General features: G+C 43.9%; 2 protein-coding genes across 8 annotated transcripts; one reads left to right on the top strand and one right to left on the bottom strand.

The window, feature by feature from the left end:
- Positions 1–2,436, bottom strand: LOC111731238. Its single transcript, XM_023522726.1, has 3 exons — positions 2,365–2,436; positions 1,444–2,094; positions 1–561 (listed from the first exon to the last, which is right to left on the bottom strand). The coding sequence occupies exons 1-3, from the start codon at positions 2,434–2,436 to the stop codon at positions 508–510; spliced, it is 777 nt and encodes a 258-aa protein (XP_023378494.1). The 3' UTR covers positions 1–507.
- On the top strand, positions 1,828–21,027 carry ZNF667 (zinc finger protein 667). Of its 7 annotated transcripts, XM_023522783.1 has the most exons (7): positions 1,828–1,965; positions 6,308–6,514; positions 6,880–7,056; positions 10,133–10,223; positions 11,729–11,855; positions 13,161–13,253; positions 19,121–21,027. In XM_023522783.1, exons 4-7 carry the CDS (start codon positions 10,164–10,166, stop codon positions 20,689–20,691), a joined length of 1,851 nt encoding a protein of 616 aa, XP_023378551.1. In that variant the 5' UTR covers positions 1,828–1,965; positions 6,308–6,514; positions 6,880–7,056; positions 10,133–10,163; the 3' UTR covers positions 20,692–21,027. The 7 variants fall into 7 exon arrangements, with proteins under 7 accessions (XP_023378551.1, XP_011377524.1, XP_011377519.1 ...); XM_011379222.2 differs by lacking the exon at positions 6,308–6,514 and having other exon boundaries at positions 11,771–11,855; XM_011379217.2 differs by lacking the exon at positions 6,308–6,514.
- The last annotated feature ends 1,733 nt before the right edge of the window (positions 21,028–22,760 follow it).

Raw genomic sequence — 22,760 nt, 5'->3', positions numbered from 1 at the left:
AATCTCCCTGTGCCTCAATTTATACACCTGGAAATTGGAGATTTTAGTAGAAACGAACTAAGAGACAAGTTAAAAAGATGAGATAAAACTTTAAATGGAAAAACACTTTGGGTCAGGGACAACAATCAGTAAATGCTAGCTGCTACTACTAGTGGTGGTGGTAATAAGAAAAAAGCCTAATAGTGTGTGTTAGCTGCTATTTTGATTAATACCACCTAGTCACCGAACTGGGAAACCAAAACTAGCTTCTCACATTCACCCTTAAATACCCAATCCCCCAAAATGCGCTCATAGGGCCACACTAGTGCAAACACAAGCCCTGGTCCCCCACTACCTCACACACTGGGATTTCTAAGAAATATTTGTTCTCCAGGCACAGAACTCCTCAAACCCTTGGAATTTCCTAAGTGTTGAAAGTGATAAAAGAATCTTTTGTAACCTTCATCAGATGACTGGTTGTGGAAAGCCTCTAGGATGGGGGCTGGTTGGCAGGAAACCAACGAAGCATCAGAGGGTTGAAACTTTCAGTTCCACCCCAGACCTCCTAGGAGGGGCAAAGGGCTGGAAATTGAGTTTAATCGTCAGTGGTTTAGTCAGTCATGCCCATGTAATGAAGCCTCCATAAAAACCCAAATGATGGCTTTTAGAGAGCTGCTGAGGGGTAAACACATGGAAGTGTGGGAAAAGTGGCACGCTCAGGGAACATGGAAGCTCCAAGGCCCTTCCCATGTACTTTGGCCCATGCATCTCTTCCATCTAGCCATCCTGAGTTATATATCCTTTTATGACAACCAGTGGTCTAGGAAGTAAAATATTTCTCTTAGTTCCATGAGTCACTCTAGCAAATTAACCAAAGCCTAGAAGGGGAATCATTTGCTGGTCAGTCTAATGCACAGGTGAAAACCTGGACTGTGATTGGCAGCTGATGTTGGAGACTTGTGTGGGGGTTAGCGACAGTCTTGGGGACTGAGCTGTAGGAGCTGACACTATAGCCAGCTACATAGTGTCAGAATGGGTGTAAGACATTCAGCTGATGTGTTGGAAGGAAAACTGCTTCATGGTGGGGAAAAAAAATCCACACACTGGCACTGGAATCAAAATTATATATACATACACATGTATAAAAATATAAAAATTGGGTCTCTACACTCAAGGTCTCAAACAGTGATTTCCTATACACAAGCACAAAGACTGGGCTACATACATATACAAGGACACTTCCACAAACACACACATATTCACAATCCGTGATTCCCTACACACGCACTACACAACTACAAAAACGGATCAATCAGGATTTTAGGCTCTTTGGGCCATAGACTTTCTATGCTTTCAAAAGCAGCCATAGAGGCTACTGAACATACACATATATATTCTAAATCAGTGCTACACACACACACATGTACAAAATCACAAAAGCTGGGTCCCCTCTCAGAGACTCACGATCACACAGCGGTCACTGCACGCTGCAGCACAGCGCGCACCGGCGCCGCTCGCTCGTGCACTTTCAGAGGACGCGCAGCCGCGGAACCACGGAAACGGGCCGCAGGGTCTCCCGGAAAATGGAGTCTGGGAGCTAGAAAGGGGCCGCGCAGAAGACTCTGGGGCTTCTCGGCCAACAAAGGCGCAAGTGAGATTCCTCTCCTGGCCTGGAGGAACATTCCTCCGCCTCACTCCCGAATCGGTTCGTCTCCGGGAAAGACAGATCGGAGGCAGCATGACCCAGGTTCTCGGCCCCTCACGCCTGGGCGTGGCCGCTCCGAGCCGCGCTGCGCCCCGGAGGCTTCTGGGAGTTGCGCACTGAACTCGCAGTGCGCACGCGCGAGTGTGCGCTTCAGCGTCCGCCAGTGACTCTGGATCTAAATCTCGGAGAATCCCGGCGCACGGGGTAGAGTGCTGGGGCCAGGAGCCCCCGAACGGGAACGCGCAGGCGTGGAAGCCGAGGAGAGCGGCTAACTGTGGAGGGTGGGTTTGGTTGACTAGATCAAGGACGGGCCGCAGCGCCTGAGTACCGTCGCGTGATTGCACAAGGGGAACGAGGCATGGGGCCCCCAAGAGCGCAAACTGAGCTGGCCCCACACGCGACCGTGCGTGCTACGTGGATTGGCGCGGGGCAGGACCTAGGCCTGGCGCGCGGGCGGTGATGCTCCCAAGGACGGCTCTGATTGCCCGAGACTACTGGCGTACGCCGTTGCGTGCAGAGGGGCGGGGCCTCAGGCCAGTGCTTGTGGGACGTCCCTGGACTTGTGGTAGTTAACGAGCTCCCGCCGCGTGGTTTTGTTTGGGGGCGGGGCCTCGCTCTGGGGGCGGTCCCGGGGGCGGTGCCATGGCCCGCTACGAGTCCCACGTGTGATGGGCGCTGACCATGGTCCCCCCTGGGATCCCGGAGGGGCGGACGTAGGCGCTGGGAGCTTGGGCTGCGGGCACAGCTGTCATAATGGGCGCTGCCAGTACGCGACCCGCGAGGACGGAAGTGTGGATGTAGACCTGTGTATATGTTCCGGCAGCTGCGTGGCTGTGAGGCTGCGGGAGGTCGTGAGGCCGCGGGAGTCGAGGGCCCAAGGCTGCGTGGGATTGCGTGTCTAGTCGTGTCGGACGGAGTGTGAGGTGTAGAGCCATGACCGTGTGTTTGAAATGTGTGGTGGCGCTGGATGTGGTGTGAGAAGGGGTGTGTGTGGGTGGCTCTGTGTGTGTCTTCGTAACGGAGTCAGACGTATGGTGACGGGGGCGTGTCTCAGGATCGTGTATTTTACTGTGTGCTCTGTGGTGTTGATGTGAGAAAGAAATGACGGCGCCTGTAGGGGTCTGGGAATGGGTATAAGTGCACCTCGAGGATGTGTGTGGTCGGAGCGCATTTGTGTGTGTGACAAGACCGATGTGGTCATTTATTAGTCTAGGGCGGCTGAGTGCGACACTGGAAGTGTCAGTGGTTTTGCAGTTGCGTGATTGTGTTGTCCTAGTGTGTATCTGCCTGTAACTGTGGAAGGAGGTCTGGTGGGGAGCATTCTGAGCGGCTGCACAGGTGCGATGGGCCCTGGGAAAGGCGGTGTTGTGTTGTGCAAGGCTCCCCTTGTGGGTTAAGACGGATGATGAAACCGCCTGCCTGGGTGGTGGGAAAATCCAGTGGGGTAACAGGTGAAACACCCGGCGTAGAGCTTAGCATTTACCAAGTACTGTGTATGTGCCAGGTGTTTGTTGTCGTGCTGCTGGTGGTTGTTCTTTGACCCCGTCCCACGGTAGGGGTGCAGTGGTGAATGCTGAAGGGGTTTTCATCTCGGAGTTTGAGACTGGGCTTTTGTCCTTGATGCTGAGGGTCTAGTTTCTCCCAGTTGAGCAGTGGTGTCCCCAGTAGGTGAGCTGCACCAGTTGTTTCTGCCTTAGTATACATTTGAAGGGAGGGCAGAGCCTGCCCTGGCCTGTGGAACCTGTGGCAGGGTGACTAGGGAAGCTTGGAGAAGAGCGTGGACTCTGGGACTCCAGGTTCCATCACTCACTAGTTGTGTGAATTGGGGAGAGGTCACCTAAATCTGCCGCCCCTCGGTTTCACCTGCAAGATGGGGAAAATAATAGTACCAATCCCAGGCTTATGGTGAGCATTATGTAGAACAGTATGTGACACCAGTAAGCAACATGTAAAGTATAATTGTTTTATTATTAATATAATAACCACAAAGATTCCAAATCCAAAAAATAAAATACACAGAAAGAAAAGCAAAAAGTAGAGCCCCAGAGTAAACATTTTGGGTCAAGAGGTAAAGTAAAACTCTAGGTAGGGGCTTAGATTCAGAACTTTCTAGTCAGAGTTCTGGGAGACCCAGAGCAGAGGGTCTTCCTAGGTGGAGATGCCCCTAGGGAGCTTGTGGTGAGGAAGACTGGAGCTGGAAAGTGGCAGAGGCTGAGGAGCTGTATCTTCCCATAACCCTGAGGGCTGGAGGTGTGTCTGTGTCCTATTCTCAGCCTCTTCGCTATGGACACTTTGGGCCAGATAATTTTTCTGGGGTGGGGTAGACTGTCCTCTGTGTCATAGGATGTTTATCATTATCTCTGGCCTCTATCCACCAGGTGCCAATAGCACACCCCTTGACCCAATTGTGAAAGCAAAAATGTCTCCGGATGCTGCCAGGTGTCTCCTGGAGGGCAGAATCATCTTAGTTAATAATCAGTGGTATACAGGACCATAACAAGGATATTCTGGACATTCCCAAGACAGGATAGGGAGAAGGCCGAGGGCACTGGAGGAGCGGTGTTAAAGAGTGATGTTCCCGAGATAAGAAGAAAGCACAGTGTCTTGGCCTGAAGCCCAGGTGGGCTGTCAGAGCCACTCACTCAGAGTCAGGTGTCTGCCAGGGGCTAGGTACCATGCTAGTCAACCAACAAGACAGACGAGGTTTCTACTGGACTGCACATTTAGTAGGGAGCTGAGAGGGAGCCCACAATTAAATTCATCACAGATGGTAATAAGCATTTGAAAAGTAAAGCAGGGTGAAGGGATTATGGGGTGACAGCAGCTGCTGTTTTCAGAGTCAACACCAGGCTTCCCATGGGCACTTCAGTCAGCTCCAAGCCAGCAATGGCCACCCTCAGTGACTCAGTGGCATCCCTTGATCTCATTAAAGACTCTTCTGCTCCAACATTGGGTCTGGGCTTCAGCCTAGAGGGTTTAGCACTCTATCCTCGCCAACAAGGCTCGGGTTGGGCAGGGATTCTAAACCCTGGCCTCCCATTAACACCACCTTGGAAACGTTGTTTTTTTTTTTTTTAAGGCCCAGATTCAGTCCCCAGAGATTCTGATTTAATTGGCCTGGGATGGGCACACCATCAGTATTTATTAAAGAGATTCTAGTATACAGACAGGGCTAAGAGCTACAGCTCTGAGAGCTTGCGGGCTCCTGCGGGGCTTCCAGGAATAAAAGAAATCAGTGTCATGGAGAGGGGAGCAGGTGAGTGACCAGTGCTTTCAGTATCTTAGGACAGGCAGTCCTGACAGCTGCACTTCCCCATGACAGGCACATTCCAAGCTCTGTCCTACATTGATAAAGCCTGTCCTTGTGCAAAGAGAAATGGCAGGGCCTACCCTAACATGCAGCATCTGTGTTTTCTGGTACAACTGGACTTAGGTCTTTAGAGAAAGTGTCCCCATACATCCTCAGCCTCTGGGGCTGGCAGGCTCAGGGGACAGTAGTCTTAAGATATTTGACAGGTGATTCAGCAGAGGCCAGTCTGGCTGGAAGAAAACAGGGATACTGTCCATGCAGTAAACAGCTGGCTTTCAGGTGTGTCAGGACCTGCCCCCAACTCAGGGCCAGGCCAGAGGGGTGTGGAGTTGAGGGGGACCCTCGTTGCCTGCCCCTGATGGGAGGCATGGCTACTGTCCAGTAACTCTTTGAAGCTTATTTCCATCCAGGTGTGAGCCATCCCTACCTTAGGACCAAGAAATGAGCTTCATGCTTTTCAAAGCTCTTTCCCACTCTGTGGTCTGGGACTTGGGAGACAGGCTAGGTGTACAGCCTGCCTGCGGTGATGAATCTAGCTTCTTTATTTCATTTGTGGTGCTGATGTTTTGAAGAGGTAATTCTGTACATGTGATATGGAAGGCCAAGGTGTAGAGAGGAAAAGAGTTTTGGGTTTCTTCTACCATGCCAAGGGACCTAGTGTCCTTCTTCAGAGACACTCAATGCCACTAGCTTCTTGATCACCCTTCCAGAACTTGTCTATGCCTTTTCAAACTCATGTATTTGTATTTTGTGTTTTGTTTCTTCCAAGCATTTTTTCCTCTACCTTTTCCCCATAATTGCAGCGTCTCTTGGAGACTTCTTCACACAGTTCATGTAGAGCAGGTTTCTCAACCTCAGCACAGTTGACATCTGAGCCAGATCACTGTGCTCTGAGAGTGTCCTGTGCAATGTGGGGTGTTGAACAGCATCCCGGGGCTCTACCCACCAGATGACAGGAGCATGCCTCCCCCCACCAGTTGTGACAGCCCAAAATGTCCCCTGACATTGCAGGTATCTCCTGGGGGAAAAATTGCCCCTAATGAAGAACCACCGATGTAGTGCCATCTTGTTCTTTCTAAAGGCTAAAGTGGAGTCCCATGTGGGCATGTAATGTTCACTTAGCCGTCTTCCTACTGACAATCAGTCGGGTTGTTTCCAGTCTCTTGATAACTGACTTTTGTTTAGCACTGCTAAACTTGGCTCTAAGTGTGCCACATTTAATCGTCACAACAGCCCTATGGGGTCCTTGTTATTTAATCATTTAATCGTCACAACAGCCCTATGGGGTCCTTGTTATTTGTCCCATTTTACAGATGAGGAAGCTGAGGCCCAGAGGACATAGAGAGTGTGAAGTCACACAGAGGAGGTGGCAGAGTTAGAAGTTCAACCCAGACAGCCTAGCTCCAGGCACCCACGCTCACCGCAGGCCTGTCCTGCCTCTTTCCACCAACCCTGCCACAGTCTGTCATTTTACACACATGTGAGGGCATCTGAAGACAAATACCAGAAATGAGGAAAGGGTATGTGCACCCTCCATCTTGAAGGTGTTGCCAAGTTGCCTTCCACTGAGATAGTGTCAGTCTCTCTCCAGTCAGGCCCGGGTGAGGACTCTAACCACGGCCCTTTCAGTGGGTTTCAGCCTTCCTTGGTTTCCTGGATGCTTGGTGTATACTGACTTAACAAGGAGAAGGAAGGCAAGAAATTCTTATGTGCCATCTCATGTAAAGTCCCGGACAGCCAAGGGTGAGGTAGGTTTCCATCACCCCATTGTACAGATGAGCAAACTGAGACCGTGGGTAGTTCCCCCATAGCCACTCATTGGTAGAGGCAAGCTTCAAACCCATAATGCCCTCATACCAAACTGCTGTTCTTTCCTCCCCAGCAGAGCTGAGTTCCTCAAAGAAAGTTACTTGTGGACAAGAATTGTGCTTCTTCAATTTGGGGTGCGTGGCTGAGCACAAATAGCTATGAGAAACCACAGAGTGGATGTGATGCCACTTCCAGGAGCAACCTGTTTTACTTGAGGAATCAGAAGGGAAAAGCCAAGCAATGTACTAATCTGGTAAGTAATTTAAAACATGATTCTATGTTAACACGGATCAGATTTATGCCATAGGATGCTGAAGTTACATGAATGTTTCAAAACAAAACACAAACAGCCAGCAAAAGAGTTTTCTGTGGAGAGGCCGCTGCTTTGGGGTGCGCACCAGAGCACAGAACTAGGCTTTAATCCCCTTCTGCTGTTGAGGGATGTTGGTCTAAATATGGGAATGCCCAGACAAAGACTAGGGCTTCATTGTCAGAGTCAGCCCTGGCGGAGTGCTGGGACTGACTTGCACTGGTTCTCAGAAGTCTGTTGTGCACTCCTGTCCCCAGCTCTGTGCTCAGTGACTTTAGTTTGGTAGCTTACAGTGGGCCCAGCAGGAGTATTTACACCATGGAAGTTGGCAGGCGCTTCAGACACCTCCTTACACCTCTGCCCCGGGGTCTAATCCAGAGATAATTCAGGTGTCCAGGCTTCTGGTGTGGCCCCTGTGTCTCCACTTTCTGCTGAGTGAAGCCTTGCTTAGCATGGTCAGAGAATGGAAGGCCAGGCCACTGGGTTCGTCCCTGAGCCACAGCTCCTCACCATAGATGGGCTGCTGCAAACCTCCCCAAGTCCTCTGGCCTCTCTGCTATAAAGCAAACATCTGGTGATTGTGGTGCAACAATGACACCTCCCGAAGTCCACCAGAGAGGATTTCCTATGTAGACTCCTGTCCTATAGCAGGAGGGCAGATGGTGTGGAGGTGGGCTGGGGCTCAGACCCTGTTTCCATCACGTAAAGCTCTGTGACAACGCACAGGTGGTCTGCGCTGTCTCACCCTCAAAACCTACGTGTTCTCTAACTCAACTTAATATGGTCTTAGTTTCATTTATCTTCCCCTGCCCTCGCTCTCATGGGAGGGAAGCACACGAACATCTGTGGAGGACATACCAGTACTTCCATTTCCCAAACCATCTCCTACTGTGTCTTTCTCAGTAATCATAGAGGCTACTTACGACATGTCTACTGTTCTTGGCACTGGCACGTGATGATGGCATTCTCCGGAGCTGCTGCTGATGCATTTAGGGCAAGCTGTTATGGCTATGTCATGGCTGAAATGACTTGATTTTTTAAAAGCAGTAAGGAAAGTGTTCATATTGGGCGAAGAGTGATTGGGGTACAATGTACTCCTTTTTTCTAGATTCACGTTTTTCACGATGAGGGGAGAAGTGTGCCCCCATGTCTGCCTTTTTCAGACCCCACCCTTCTCCAAAAGACAAGTTGAGAGGGCTTGAGGGGGCTGCTGGAAGAACTGTCCTCTGTGGTCTCAGCATGGCCCGGTTGGCCCCGCCCTGACTCGGTGGGCTGGATGGCCTGGGGTACTGGTCACCGAGTCAGTCAAAGATCTTCCTGAGTGCCGCTCTGTGCTGGGCTTGTTCTCAGCCTCAGGAGGAGAGCAGTGGGCAAGTGTCCAGTTGCCTGCTTTCCTGGAACCCGAGTGGACACAGTGGTGGACACAGTACCCACGTAGACATGCATCAGCAAGCTGTTTTAGGAGAGTGTGAAGTAAGCAGTGCAGTGAAAGGATGGGGTAGACTGGACGGGGTGGTATCAGCTGGATGAGATGGTGTAGACTGGATGGGAGGGGCAGTGCTGCCCTGTAAACATGGTGCAACACAGAATTAAAAAATTTTCAGTAACCACATTGAAAAGAGTAAAAAAACCAAACATTAAAGTTAATTTTAATAGTAATTTTATTTAACTCAGTATGTCCGAAATATTAGTTTCAACTTGTAATCAACATAAACAATTACCAGTGAGATATTTTATGTGATTTTTTTTCATATTGTCTTTATGTGTTTTTTCATACTGCCAGTATGTGTTTTACAAGTACAGTGCACCTCAATCCAGACACTTAATTTTTATTGGAGTTACTCTTTCTACATTTAAATTTCATAAAACATGTCATAGGAGAAGTAGATTCACACACCCAAGCTGTGCCAGACAGACCTTAAGAGTTTTACAGTAATTGAATTGAAGATCAGTTTTTAATTTTAGATTGATAGTAAATTTTAATTAATTTTAATATTTATTACTTATTAAGGTTTTAATCAATTAATATAAAACACCCAGTTCCTCAGTTGCACTAGCCTTATTTCCAGAACGCACTTGTGACATGTGGCTAGTGGCACACATGTTGGATGGTACAGCTGTAGGGAAGAAAGTCTCCTTGGAGTCTCTTTAGAATGTATGTGGGACATCTTGCCCCTTCCCCTGCTCTTACCCCAGTGCACCACCACCGCTTCTCTGCTGGATTTCTACATACTTATCTGTGAGTCCCCTTTTCGGCTCTCCTTTAGTGATGTCTTACCACACTTGGGGGAAGTTCCAAACCACTCACCACCCCCTTAATGGTCTGGCCTTCCTGGCTCCAGCCCCTCCTGGCCTACCACTCCATACCTCACTCTCTTTGCTGCAGCACACCAGCTTCTCCTTGCCTTCCACATGCCAAGCACACGCCTGTCACAGGGCCTTTGCACCTGTTGTACCTTTCTTCAGAATGCTCTTCCACCAGCGCCCATGTGGCTAGCACTCGTACACATTCAGACCTCAGCACACATTCAGACCTTTGAGAGGCTACCCCATGACCCCGCCACCACACAACCCTGTCAACTCTAGCTCCTGCCTGGTCGTTTTATCCTTCATAGCAGTGACCTCAGCCGACACTGTTTATGTGGACTTGTCCTCCCTGCTGGAATGTCAGGTGTGCAGGAGCAAGTCCTTTTCTGTGCACACTCACTGCTCCCCCCCAGCATCTAGGACAGTGCCTGCACTCGGTGAGTGCTCAGTGTATACTTATCAGATGGACTATCAGGTGTCTGTCACGTCACATTGGCCTCCTGATCGAGCACCTTCTGAGATCTTAGGAGCAGGTAGCATTGGTTGTGGCCTGCCTCTGACCCTGAAAAGGGCAGAAATGTTCCAGAAGACATTCTCTTCTCCCTCCATGTGCATATGTATGTCCAGGGTGAGGGGCTATGAATTTCTTACCCTGAGACTCGATGACTACCCAGAAGGCCCACCGAGCCTCCCGACTTCCCTTGTCCCACAGTACCCCTGCCACAGCGTGCTGCCGCCCCCAGATGCGGACCCTCATCAGGGAGCAGAGGATGCCTGCTGTACGAGGGAAGCCCAAATCCAAGGTAAACAGCTATTCCTCTTCCTTCGTGAACATTCCATTCTGGAAGACGTGGACCATTTGCTTTTCTTCCATGTACACTTCCTGCCCAGCAGAGACCCAACCAAGACCTGGTCCCCAGGTTCCTCCTGTTACCACAAGGGGAACATGACAGCCCCCACAACCCAGGTAGCTGCCCTGTGGCCCCCTCCTTTTTCTCAGTGTGCACATGACCATTCAGCTGTGGGCCGAGCACCTTGAAGGCCTCTGCCAGTACTGGAAGAAATGCCCTCCCCAGAGGGAAGGTGACAGCCACTGTGGTTTCTCAGGGTGGAGACAAGTGCCCTGGTGGGGCCTGCAGACGCAGAGGAGGTTCCATTTTGTGCTCCAGAGCCAACCTCTTGACATCACTTTGTTTCTACTTGTCCAACCCATGTTTACGACGGGGAAGTCTCTCTGACTTTAAAACACTCCACACAGCCCCTGTTCAGGTGCTGTTCATTGGAGCCAGGCCCGCTAGGTGGTAAGGGCCGCCCCTTTGATAGGCAGGCTGCACTGCTTTAGACATAGGCATCTTTAATGCCGTTTCTTAGAACAAACAGCTTCATCCTTGACTTATGTGTATTTGTTCCCTGTCACTGCTATAACATTACCATACACTTGGCAGATCAAAACAGCACACACTTAATCAACACCCAGTTAGTGCCCTAGCTGGGGCCTCTGCTTTGGGTCTCAAGGCTGAAATCAAGATGCTGGCCATCTGTGGTCTCCTGAGCCCCGGGTCCTCTCCTAAACTCACTAGTTGTTGGCAGGGTTTGGTTTCTTTTCCCGCTTCCATGTGGCCCCTTCTTCCACCTTCATACTGGCGATAGCAGGTGCAACCCAGCGCATTCTTGAATCTCCCTGACTTCTCTTTCTCTCCTCCTGTCACTGCTGTAGAAAAGTCCCTTCTCTTACAGTTTCCTGTGAGTCCATCAGGCCCCCCTAGACAATCCAGGGTAATCTCCCTATTTTAAGGTCACCTGGTCCCATCTGCAAAGAATCCTTTGCCATGTGTAACGTAGTCATGTACTTTTTAGAAAGCAGGTGGTCAGGAGCATGAGTCAGAAGCAGACTGTCCAGATTGGACCCTGACCCCTATGTGGACTAGCTGTAAGGGCTTCAGTAAATCACCTCATGTTGGGGCCCCACTGTCCTCATCTGGGACATCGCAGTGATTTTCTCAGTAGTCCCCGGTCACAGGCTCACACGAGCACTAAGTGAGCCAGTATATGTAGGTGCTTAGAAAAACACCTAACTTTGTTGGTGCCTGGTAAGTCCAAGTTGACAGGCTTTTTTTGCAAGCAATCTTGACTAACGGTTATGTCATATGCTGTTTGATTTCTGTTAACACACTTGACCCTTTGGCCTCGGAACCCCAAGTGTTTCCTGACCATGTACCCCATCCCCTGTGTGGGACAGTCTACTGTCTTCTCCAGGCATGTGGAAGCACGAGCCTCCCATGAGAGGGCTTGTGATTTTCCATTTCAGGCGTCAGTGACATTTGCAGATTTGGCTGTCTACTTCTCCCAGGAGGAGTGGGAAGGGCTGAGCCCCATACAGAAGGACTTGTATGAAGATGTCATGTTGGAGACCTACCAGAACCTGGTGTCTGTCGGTAAGTGCTCCCGCCCCCTCCCCTAGAATGCACAAGTGGCCCTTCAAGGGGCACGTGCAATCGTTCTGGTCAGGAAAACAAACCACTCTCATTTGGGTTTCTTTTTTTTTTAAACAGTTTATTAAAATGTACTTCACATACTATACAATTCACCATATAAAGTATACAGTTCAGAGATGGTCATTTTCTTGACAGAATTATACATCCATGACTGTCATGAGTTTTAGAACATTTTTATTACCCTTGGCTGAAACCCCATACCATTTAGCACTCATTCTTTGTTCCCCCTGCCCAGTACACCCCCAGATCGGGCCAACACCAGTCCCCTTTCTGTCTCTATAAATTTGCCTGTTGGCCTTTCATAGAAGTGCAATCATGAATATGTGCTCCTTTGTGTCTGGCTTCTCTCTGAGCATAATGCTTTCGGGGTTCATCCACACTGTAGCGTGTATCGGTGCCTCATTCCTTTTCATGGCCAAGTAATGCTCCATTGTCTGTATGGTCCACATCTTGTTTGTCGTTCCATCCGTTGATGGGCAGGTGGGCTTCTTCCACTCTACAGCTATTAGGAATATGCTGCTGTGAACATTCTTGTACAAATTTTGCGTGAACGCATATTTTTATTTCTCTTGGGTGTGGATCTAGGAGCAGAATTGCTGGTCATATGGAAACAATATATGTAACCTTCCGAGGACACCCTGGTTGTTTTGAGAGTTTAATACAAGGAACTGACTTAACAGTACTGTTAAGAAGCCAAAAGCAGACACTGAGGTGACACAGAGATGGTAACTACAGGACATGGCCTCCATCCGAGGGCCAGGGAAGAGATTGGGTTTTGAGGACTTAGAGGAAAAGACACAGAGATCCGAAGGAGGACAGAGTACCCTGCCTGGGTTCTACTCCTGAGGGAGCAGGAGGACGCTTGTTCTGGGAGTGGAGGGAGAAAAAGACAAGTAGAAATTGAAACCACCAGAGCCCCTGTTGAGGATCCTCGAGGGGCAGCTGGCGAAGGAGAAATGCCCTGCACCCAAAACCGAAAAGGGGAGGGTGCGCTTGGAGCCAGAGGCGATGGCTTACTAATTAGCCTCAGGAGTTTGTGGCTCAACCTTTCAGGAAGGTGGTTGGCTCTGCAGATCAGAAATGAAATACTGTTGGCTGTGAGCGTCCTCACGCCCCTCATTCCCGAGGGGCCCTCTGTATCTTCTACACCTTTCCGGGCTGATACCTCCACTGATAGAGCTGCGGGGCCCAGCTCTGATGTCATGACCACAGTGTGTTTAGGTCCCATGTGTTCCCCGTGTACAGGACTTTCCTGTCGGAGGCCCAGTGTGATCACCTTACTGGAGAAGGGAAAAGCACCCTGGACAGTGGAACCAGCAAGACAACGCCGGGGCCCTGGTGAGTGACAGAGCCAGGGCTTAAAAGTGGGCATTTCATGTAGGAGCTCATTCGACTGTAGAGGACAGCCTCGTTAGGATAATGTTTGAGGACCACTTGCCCGCCTAAGAGGCCCCTAGGCCTGTGCAGTAAATTCTAGTCTCCTTAGTGCCACCCACCTTTCTTAGAGAGAGGAGAAGCACTATTCAGTAAGCCCTTATTAGGGTGAGTGCTGGTTCCTCCCAGCAATGCTGGAAGGCAGGTGCTGTTACTCCTATTTTATAAATGAGAAACAGGTCAGAGAGTTATGGTGACCTGTACAGGGTCACCCAGCTAAGTAGTGACTGCAGAGGTGGGCTGGAACCCCAGCTTTTGGTCTCAGAAGCTCAGACCATAACACCCTCATCTCCCCATCACTTTCCCTGCTTTGGCATTTGTATTTTCTTTCCGAGAAAGTGTGTTCTGCTTTTAATGAAAGCACATCTGGTGACAATGTCCAAACGTGCATCACTTTCTTTACTCATTAAAAAAAATTAAAATCTCCCATAGCCATTCATCTTGATGAGTTTTCAAAAACTTATTCCCTTCTCCAATGGATTCCTCTTTGGTTGGTCCTACTATGTTTTCTTTATAGTTTTACGAGTTTTTTTTTTTAACTGTAAAAAAAGTATAAAATTAAATATACCATTTTAATCGTTTTTAAATGTACAGTTAAGTTTGTTCACACTGTTATGCAACAGATCTCCAAAACTTTTTCATCCTGCAATACTGAAACTCTGTACCCTTTAACTACTAATTATCCCCTGGCCCTTGAGAACTGCCTCTCTGCTCTCTGTTTCTATGATTTTGACAACCGTGGATATGTCATAATAATAGAATCATATAGTACTTGACTGTTTCTGACTGGCTTTTTTCACTTAGCTTGAAGTTCATCCATGTTGCAGCATGTGACAGGATTTCCTTTTCAGAGGCTGCATAATATTCCATCATGTGTATATGCAGTTGGCCCTCCATATTCTCTTCCATGTTCGTGAATTCAACCAACCTCAGATTGAAAATATATTTGAAAAAAACATATTAATGTTGTTGCTGATGTATACCATGTACTTAGGCCTACAGTGGTTGCATTTGTACTAAACACGTACAGACTTTTTTCCTTGTCATTCATTATTCCCTAAAAAATACAGTATAACAACTATTTACATAGCATTTAAATTGTATAAGGTATAATAAGAAATCTAGAGACAATTTAAAGTACATGGGAGAATGCGTGTAGGCTATATGCAGATACTTTGTCATTTTATATAAGGGGCTTGAGCATCCATGAATTTGGGTGTCCATGGAGGTCCTGGAACCAATCCCCTGAGGGATGACCGTACTTCATTTTCTTTATCCATTCATCTGTTGGTGGATATGTGAGTTGCTTCCCGCTCTTTGCTGCTGTGAATAATGCTGCAGTGAATGTGTGAGTGCAGATATCTCTTCGAGATCCTGATTTCAATTTCTTTGGATAAATACCCAGAAGTGGAATCACTGGATCATATAGTAGTTCTAGTTTTAATTTTCTGAGGAATCTCCATACTATTTTCCACAATGGCTGCACCATTTTTCATTTCTGCCAATAGTGCACAAGAGTTTCAGCTTCTGCTTATATCCTCACTAACAGTTGTTATTTTCTTATTTTCTGTTTTTTTGATAGTGGCCATCCTTATGGGTGTGAGGTGATAATATGTGTTTGATAACGCATTTCTCTAACGATTAGTGATGCTGAGCATCTTTTCATGTGTTTATTGGCCATTTGTCTATCTTGGCAGAAATGTCTTTTTAAGTCCCCTTGCCCATTTTTTAATAGGGTTATTTGTCTTTTGTTGTTGAGTTGTAGGATTTCCTTATGAAGTCTGCATGTTAACCCCTTATCAGATATGTTTTGCAATTATTTTTTCCCATTCTGCAGGTTGCCTTTTCATTCTGTTGATTGTTTCTTTTGGCGTGCAGAAGTATAGTTTGATGTAGTCCTATTTGTCAATGTTTTATTCTGATGCCTGTACTTTTGGTGTCATAGCTAAGAAATCAGTACTGAATCCAATGTCCTGGAGCTTTTCTATGTTTCCTCTAGGGGTTTAATAGTTTAGGTGTTATGTTTAGCTCTTTAATCTATTTTGAGTTAGTTTTTGTACATGGTAGAAGGTAAGTGTTCTACTTTATTTTTTTGGATTAGATATACAGTTTTCCCAACACCCTTTGTGGAAGAGACTATCTTTTTCCCATTGTATGGTCTTGGCACTCTTGTTGAAACTCATTTGACCAGATACACAAAGGTTTATTTCTGGGCCTCGTATTCTATTTTATAGGTCTCTGTATCTATCTTTGTGCCAGCACCACACCACCTGATTACTGTTGTGTTGTAATATGTTTTGAAATCAGGAAGCGTGAGGCCTCCAGCCTTGTTCCTCTTTTTCAAGATTTTTTTGTCTGTTTAGTCTCTTGAGCCTTTTTTCTATTTCTGCAAAAAATGTCATTGGGATTTTGATGAGGATTGCATTGAATCTGTAGATCACTTTGACCATTTAATCAATTTTACAATATTAAGTCTTCAAATTGAAAAGTACAGGATGTCTTTTCATTTAGTTGTATCTTCTTTGATTTCTTTTAGCAGTGTTACGTAGTTTTCAGTGTAAAGTCCTTCACCTCTTTGGTTATATTTATTCCTAAATATTTTATTCTTTCTGCTACTATAGTAAATGGGATTGTTTTCTCAATTTCCTTTCTGACACGGATCTTGTTAGTGTATAGAAATGTAACTGATCTTTGTGTTGATTTTGTATTCTACCACATTACTGAGTGCGTTTATTGGTTCTAACAGTTTTTCTGTGTGGAATCTTTAGGGTTTTCTACATATAAGGTCATGCCATCTGTTAACAGAGAGAATTTGACTTTCCTTTTTTTTTAATGGTTGTTTTTTTTTTTTCTCCTTGCCTAACTGCTCTGGCTAGGACTTCCAATACTATGTAGAATAGTGGTGGTGAGAGTAGGCATTCTTGCCTTGTTCCTGATCTTAGAGGAAAAGGGTTCAGTCTTTCCCCATTTACTGTGATGTTTGCTGTGGACTTTTTGATTATGGTTTTTATTATATTGGGGTAATTTCCTTCTAGTCCTAGTTTGTTGAGTGTTTTGATCATGAAAGGGTGTTGAATTTTGTCAAAAGCTTTTTTCTGTATCAGTTGAGATAATCATGTGGCTTTTGTACTTCATTTTGTTAGTGTGATATATTACATTGATTGATTTTCACATATCGAACTACTCTTGCAGTCCAGGTATGAATCCCACTTGTTCACGAATGTGATGACTTTAATATGCTGTTGAATTCAGTTTGCTAATACAATTAACCCTTGAACAATGTTGGGGTTAGGGGTGTCGAGCCCTGCATATCAAAAATCTGCATGTAACTTAATTTGGCCCTCCACATCTGCAGGTTCCCAATCACAGATCACAAATAAGGTTTTTGATCTGAGGTTGGTTGAGTCCATGGATGCAAAACCCAAGGATATAGAGACCCAACCATGTATTTATTGAAAAAAATCTGTGTGTAAGTGGACCCACAGAACTCAAACCCGTGTTGTTCAAGGATGAACTGTATTTATTCTGCTTACTTTGGATTTAATTTGCTCTTCTTTTTTTCACTTTTCTAAGAGAGAATCATAGATTAATGATTTTAGATCTTTGTTCTCTTCTAATATACGTATTCAATGCAGTATATTTCCCTCTAAGCACAGCTTTTGCAGCATCCTACACATTTTGATAAATTGTGTTTTATTTTCATTTAGTTCAAAATATTTTTAAACTCTTCTTGAGATTTCTTTTTTCAGCTGTGTGTTAATTAGATGTGTGTTGTTTAATCTCCAAGTATTTGAGGATTTCCAGTTATCTTTCTGTTACTGATTTCCGGTTCAGTTCCATTGCAGTCTGAGAGCAGGCATTGTATGATTTCTGTTCTTTTAAATTCATTAAGGTGTGTTTTATGGCCCAGAATGTGCTCTATCTTGGTGAACGTTTCATGTGAGCTTGAGAATAATGTGAATTCTGCTGTTGTTGGATGAATTAGTCTGTAGATGTGAAGTAGATCCAGTTGAATGATGATGTCATTGAGTTCCACTATGTCCTTACTGATTTTCTGCCTACTGAATTTGTTGATTTCTGAGAGAGGGGCATTGAAGTCTCCAACTGCGATGCTAGATTCATCTAGTTCTTGAGGTTCTATCAGTTTTTGTCTCATTTTGTTTGACACTCCGTTGTTAGACACATACACATTATGAATTGTTATGTCTTCTGAAGAATTGCTTTCTTTATCATTATGTAATACACCTCTTTATCCATGATAACTTTCCTTGTTTTTAAGTCTGCTCTGTCCGAAATTAATATAGCTGCTACTGCTTTCTTTTGATTAGTGTTAGCATGGTATATTTTTCTCCATCCATTTACTTTTAATCTCTGTGTGCCTTTATATCTAAAGTGGGTTTCTTTCAGACAGTGTATGGTTGGGTCATATTTTTTTATCCACTTTGTTGGTTTATTTTAATTGGTGAATTTAGACCATTCACATTCACAGTGATATAGTAGATACATAATGTCAGAAATGAATATTTAGTAATCATATTTGTCACTGTTTTATGTTTGTTGCCTTTATTCTTTGTTGTATTTATCCTGTTTTTGTCTTCCACTCTTTTTCTGCCTTTTCTGGTTTTAAATGAGCATTTCACATTATTCCTTTTTCTGTCTTTCTTAGCATATCAGTTATACTTTTTTTAAAAAACTTTTTTTAGTAGGTGCCCTAAAGTTTATAACAATATACAATACACATTTACAACTAATCTAAGTCCACTTTCAAATAATACTATACCACTTTATGGGTGGTATGAGTACCTTATAATAACAAAATAATGCTAATTCTATCCTTCTAGCCCAAATATCATTGCTGTCATTCACTTCATTTATATATAAGCAGACTTAAATATGTATGTATGTGTATGTATCTGTATACACACACAAACACACATAAGTTGAATAGATGAATTACATAATCGAATACAATGTTGCTATTATTTGGAACAAATACTATCTGTTAGATCAGTTAAGAATAAGGGGGAAAAAAGTTTTTTTTTTCTTCATTTATTCCTTCTTCAGTGCTCTTACTTTCTCTATGTAGATCTAAATTTCTGATCTGTATTATCTTCCTTTTTTCTAAAGCACCTCTTTTAATATTTCTTGTTAAGATAGGTGTACTGGCAATAGATTCTCTTGATATTTGTTTGTCTGAGAAAGTTTTTATTTCTCTTTCACTTTTGAAGCATATTTTCACAGGATACTGAGTTCTAGGTTAGTGGTTTTTGTCTTCTAAAGAGAGTTCCCAGTGGTTCTTACAAAAATGAGTATTTAGTTAAAAGCCTCAAATTTAATCAGCCTAATGAAATCCAACTTTCACAGTATTAATTTTTCTTCACATAAATTCTGGGAAAATATCAAAGAGGTTCAAGGTTTTAAAGTTCTCTTTTAATGATTTTCAAATTTTACTACTTTTTTAGCATTTCAAAGAGCTACTTTAATCATTTAAAATTACTATTAATGTTATGTTCATAAGGAACATGCTCATTTTAGAAAATGACAAAAGTCATAATGAAGCAAAATATTATTATTGGCAATCCTTTCTCCCAGAAACAAAACTTTCTATTTTGATGCTCAACTTCCAGATATCCAACTTATAAAAAGGAGTAATTCTTGTGGTAAAGTTTGATGTCCTAGGAAATTTTGTGTGTCAGTTCAACTTAGATTCTTAAATGACAAAAAATTTTTTAAATAAGAAAACAAGTATTTAATTTGTTGATGTATTTCAGACTCAGGGGCTAAATGCGAGATGAAGAAATTACCTCCAAATCATTGCAAAAAATCTGGGCAAAGCATCTATCAGAAAACAGTTTCTGCCCCACAAAAAGGTCCCACAGGAAAAAGAGGCCGCAAGAAAAATTCAGTCCTAATAAAACCCAAGAAAGTACATTCAGGAAAGAAACCTTTTAAATGTAATGACTGTGGGAAAATCTTTAGTCAGAGGTTATCTCTTAAACTTCATCAGAGCTCTCATACTGAAGAGAAGCCTTATGAGTGTAGTAATTGTAGAAAAGCTTTCATACAAGTCTCATCGCTCATTCTTCATCAGAGAATTCACAATGGAAGGAAAAACCATAAATGTGATAAATGTGGAGAAAGCTTCATTCAAAGAACAACCCTTATTCTGCATGAGAAAATTCATAATGGAAAGGAAACCTTTGACTGTGAGAAGGCCTTATGTCAGAACTCATCTCCCAAAATACATCAGAAAATTCACCTTGTTGAGAATGCCCACCAGTGCAGAAAATGTGGGAAAGCCTTCACTCGAATGTCATCCCTTTTAGTTCATAAGAAAATTCACAATAGGAAAAAAGTACATGAATGCAGTAAACGTGGGAGAGGCTTCCATAAGAAATCAGTCCTTGTCATACATAAGAGAATTCATATTGGAGAGAAAACCCATGAAAGTCAGAAGGCCTTAAGTCAGCAGAAAAAGAACCATTTAGAGAATCCTTATAAATGCAGAAAATGTGGGAAATCCTTTAATAAGATTTCATCTATTATTCTTCATCAGAGAATTCACACTTCCAAGAAACTCAATAAATGTGATAAATGTGAGAAGGTCTTCAGGCGGCTTTCAGCCCTTATTCTGCATGTGAGAATTCACAGTGGAGAGAATCTGTACAGATGCAATAAATGTGAGAAGGTCTGTAATCGGCATTCATCCCTTCTTCAACATCAGAAAGTTCATACAAAGAAAAAGAAACTGTTTGAATGTAAGGAGTGTGGGAAGATGTTTTCTGGAACTGCCAACCTTAAAATACATCAGAACATTCATTCTGAAGAGAAACCTTTCAAATGCAATAAATGTGGTAAAGTTTTTGGCCGCCAGTCATTTCTTATTGAGCATCAGAGAATTCATACTGGAGAAAAACCCTATCAGTGTGAGGAATGTGGGAAAGCCTTCAGTCATCGAATATCTCTTACTCGACATAAGAGAATTCATACTGAAGACAGACCATATGAATGTGATCAGTGTGGGAAGGCTTTCAGTCAGAGTGCACACCTTGCCCAACATGAAAGAATTCACACTGGAGAGAGACCATATACATGCAAAACATGTGGGAAGGCCTTCAGTCAACGCACATCCCTTATTCTACATGAAAGAAGTCATACTGGAGAGAAACCCTATGAATGTAACGAGTGTGGGAAGGCATTTAGCAGTGGGTCGGATCTTATCCGGCACCAGAGAAGCCATTCTTCAGAGAAACCATATGAATGTAGTAAATGTGGGAAGGCATATAGTCGGAGCTCATCCCTGATTCGACATCAGAATACACATTCCGAAGAAAAAGCCTAAAGTTGTTATAAAAGCAAAGACTGAAGCATCGAAGTAGAGACAGAGGCATGGGAAAAAGGCATTTGTCTCTAACATACATTTTGTAAAAATGGGACCATTTGATGATGTGTCCCTCTTTGAAAGCCAAAGAGCAAAAGTCCTTGGTGACTTTTGACTTGAGAATTTGAAATTAACTGAGGTGGTGACCTTATCATAGGTCTTAATAAAGTTCAGATGATTGGATCAGTTGTTTTAAATGAAGACCATTCTTCATAAGAATCACTGATATTTTATTTCCAATGCAGTTTTAAAGCTATTTCATTGGTTGCTTACAATAAAGTATAATTCTAAAGTGTTTTTTTGTGGATGGGGCTTTGAGCCTGATTTAACGTCACATGAAGAAAGTTTGAGTTTGTCCTTTAGAACTATTGGATATAAGGGACTTCCTCAAAGGTAAAGGTGCCACTCCTGGCTGCCAAAAATTTGTGGGTAACAATAAAGGAGAGTGAATCTTTAAGTGGATTATGTGGAGCAAAGGGACAGTATCATAGATATGTTTTCATACATAATGAAGATATGTGACCTTTGTGATGTGAAAAATCTAACAAGCCTGACAGGCTAATGGGAGGAAAAAATAGGATGTATTGAAGAACAAGGAACTTTAGAGCAGGGAGAAATTATTTGTTGTTGTTTTATTTGAAAATAAATTTGAAAATATTTATTCATATATTTATATGAATAAATATTGATATTTTCATGTAAGAACACTGGCGTGTAATAAGTAATTGGTGGAGAATGGGGTCTCATGGACTGAATGTGTTCTCCCCAAATTACTGTTGAAGCCCTAACCCCCAATGTGGAAATGGGGCCCTTGAGAAGTAATTAGGGTTAGCTGAGGTTATGAGGGTGGGGCTGTCATGATGAAATCAGTGCCTGAAAGATTCGCTCTCTCTCTGCCATGTCAAGGTACAGCAAGAAGGCAGCTGTCTACAAGCCAGGAAGCTAGCCCTCACCAGCATCCAGCCATGCTGCCACCTTGCTATCAGACTTTCAGCTTCCAGAACTATGAGACATGTTTCTTTTGTTGAATTCACCCAGTCTCTGATATTTTGTTATGGTGGCCCAAGCTGACTAATACATGGGAAACCCCTGGATTTATTAAGTACTAGGCTCTTCTCCTATAAGCTATTCACCATGATAGCTTTCAGTCTCTGTTTCCAGCTTGTGCAAAATACATAAGTAATAAAATCAGAGTTCGTTTTTGTAAAGGGGTTGTATACAACTGGACTCTTACTTATAAGTTTCCTTCTGCAAAAGCTATTTTTTCTTAAACACTCATATCTTGTTTTGACAACTTTGGATGTATGACCACATGGGTTCTGTCACTCTAACTTTGACCAGAACTGAGGAAACCACCACCAGATTTGTGGAGGGTGGTCACGTGTGCAGGATAATAGAACGATGAATTTTTCATTTAAACTTGTCATGTCAGTTCTATAAAATCAGCATAAAAAATCCAAGATAGATTTTTATTCTTATATTTATTATTTCTATCCTTAAGCTAACTAAGGGTCTCATTGCTCTTCATTTTCTAATTTGTTAAAGTGAGGATCGAAGTCATTGTTTTGAGAGATTTCTGTTATAACTTAGGCATTTAGTGCTATTATGTTTTCTTCTGAGTACAGTTACACATTTTGATATGCTATGTTCTATGTTTCATTCAATTCATATACTTTCTATTTTCTCTTTTGGTTTCTCTTTTGACCCATGGGTTACTAAAAATTGGGCTATTTAGATCAAATATTTGGGGATTTTCCAATTATCTTTCTGTTGTTGATTTCTAATTTAATCCATTCTAGTCACAAACCATATTTTGTATGACTTGAACCCTTTTAAATGTTTTAAGGCCTGGAGTATGGTTGATCTTGGTAAATGTTCTGGGCACATTTGAAAAGAATGTATATTCTACTGTTTTTGGGTGGAGTGGTGTTTACATGTCAATTAAATCAAGGTGGCTGATGGTGTTTACATCTTCAACATCTTCACTTACAAGTAAATTTTCTGTCTACTTGTTCTGTTAAGAGATGCAT

This window comes from Pteropus vampyrus, unplaced genomic scaffold, assembly GCF_000151845.1.
Source record: "Pteropus vampyrus isolate Shadow unplaced genomic scaffold, Pvam_2.0 Scaffold357, whole genome shotgun sequence".
NCBI classification, from domain to species: Eukaryota; Metazoa; Chordata; class Mammalia; order Chiroptera; family Pteropodidae; genus Pteropus; species Pteropus vampyrus.
The sequence above is the reverse complement of the archived record's forward strand: the minus strand, read 5'-3'. Positions and strand labels throughout refer to the sequence as shown.

What these genes read in the sequence shown, in the direction of transcription:
- LOC111731238 (XM_023522726.1), bottom strand. Translation starts at nt 2,436, where the DNA reads ATGACAGCTGTGCCCGCAGCCCAAGCTCCCAGCGCCTACGTCCGCCCC. An exon ending in GGATCCCAGGGGGGACCATG is followed by an intron (nt 2,095 to 2,364) that starts GTCAGCGCCCAT and finishes CAATCCACGTAG; the next exon opens with CACGCACGGTCGCGTGTGGG. An exon ending in GCAGTGACCGCTGTGTGATC is followed by an intron (nt 562 to 1,443) that starts GTGAGTCTCTGA and finishes CTCAATTTCCAG; the next exon opens with CCCTTTGCCCCTCCTAGGAG.
- ZNF667 (XM_011379217.2), top strand. Translation starts at nt 10,164, where the DNA reads ATGCGGACCCTCATCAGGGAGCAGAGGATGCCTGCTGTACGAGGGAAG. An exon ending in GAGGGAAGCCCAAATCCAAG is followed by an intron (nt 10,224 to 11,728) that starts GTAAACAGCTAT and finishes TTTCCATTTCAG; the next exon opens with GCGTCAGTGACATTTGCAGA. An exon ending in CCAGAACCTGGTGTCTGTCG is followed by an intron (nt 11,856 to 13,160) that starts GTAAGTGCTCCC and finishes CCCCGTGTACAG; the next exon opens with GACTTTCCTGTCGGAGGCCC.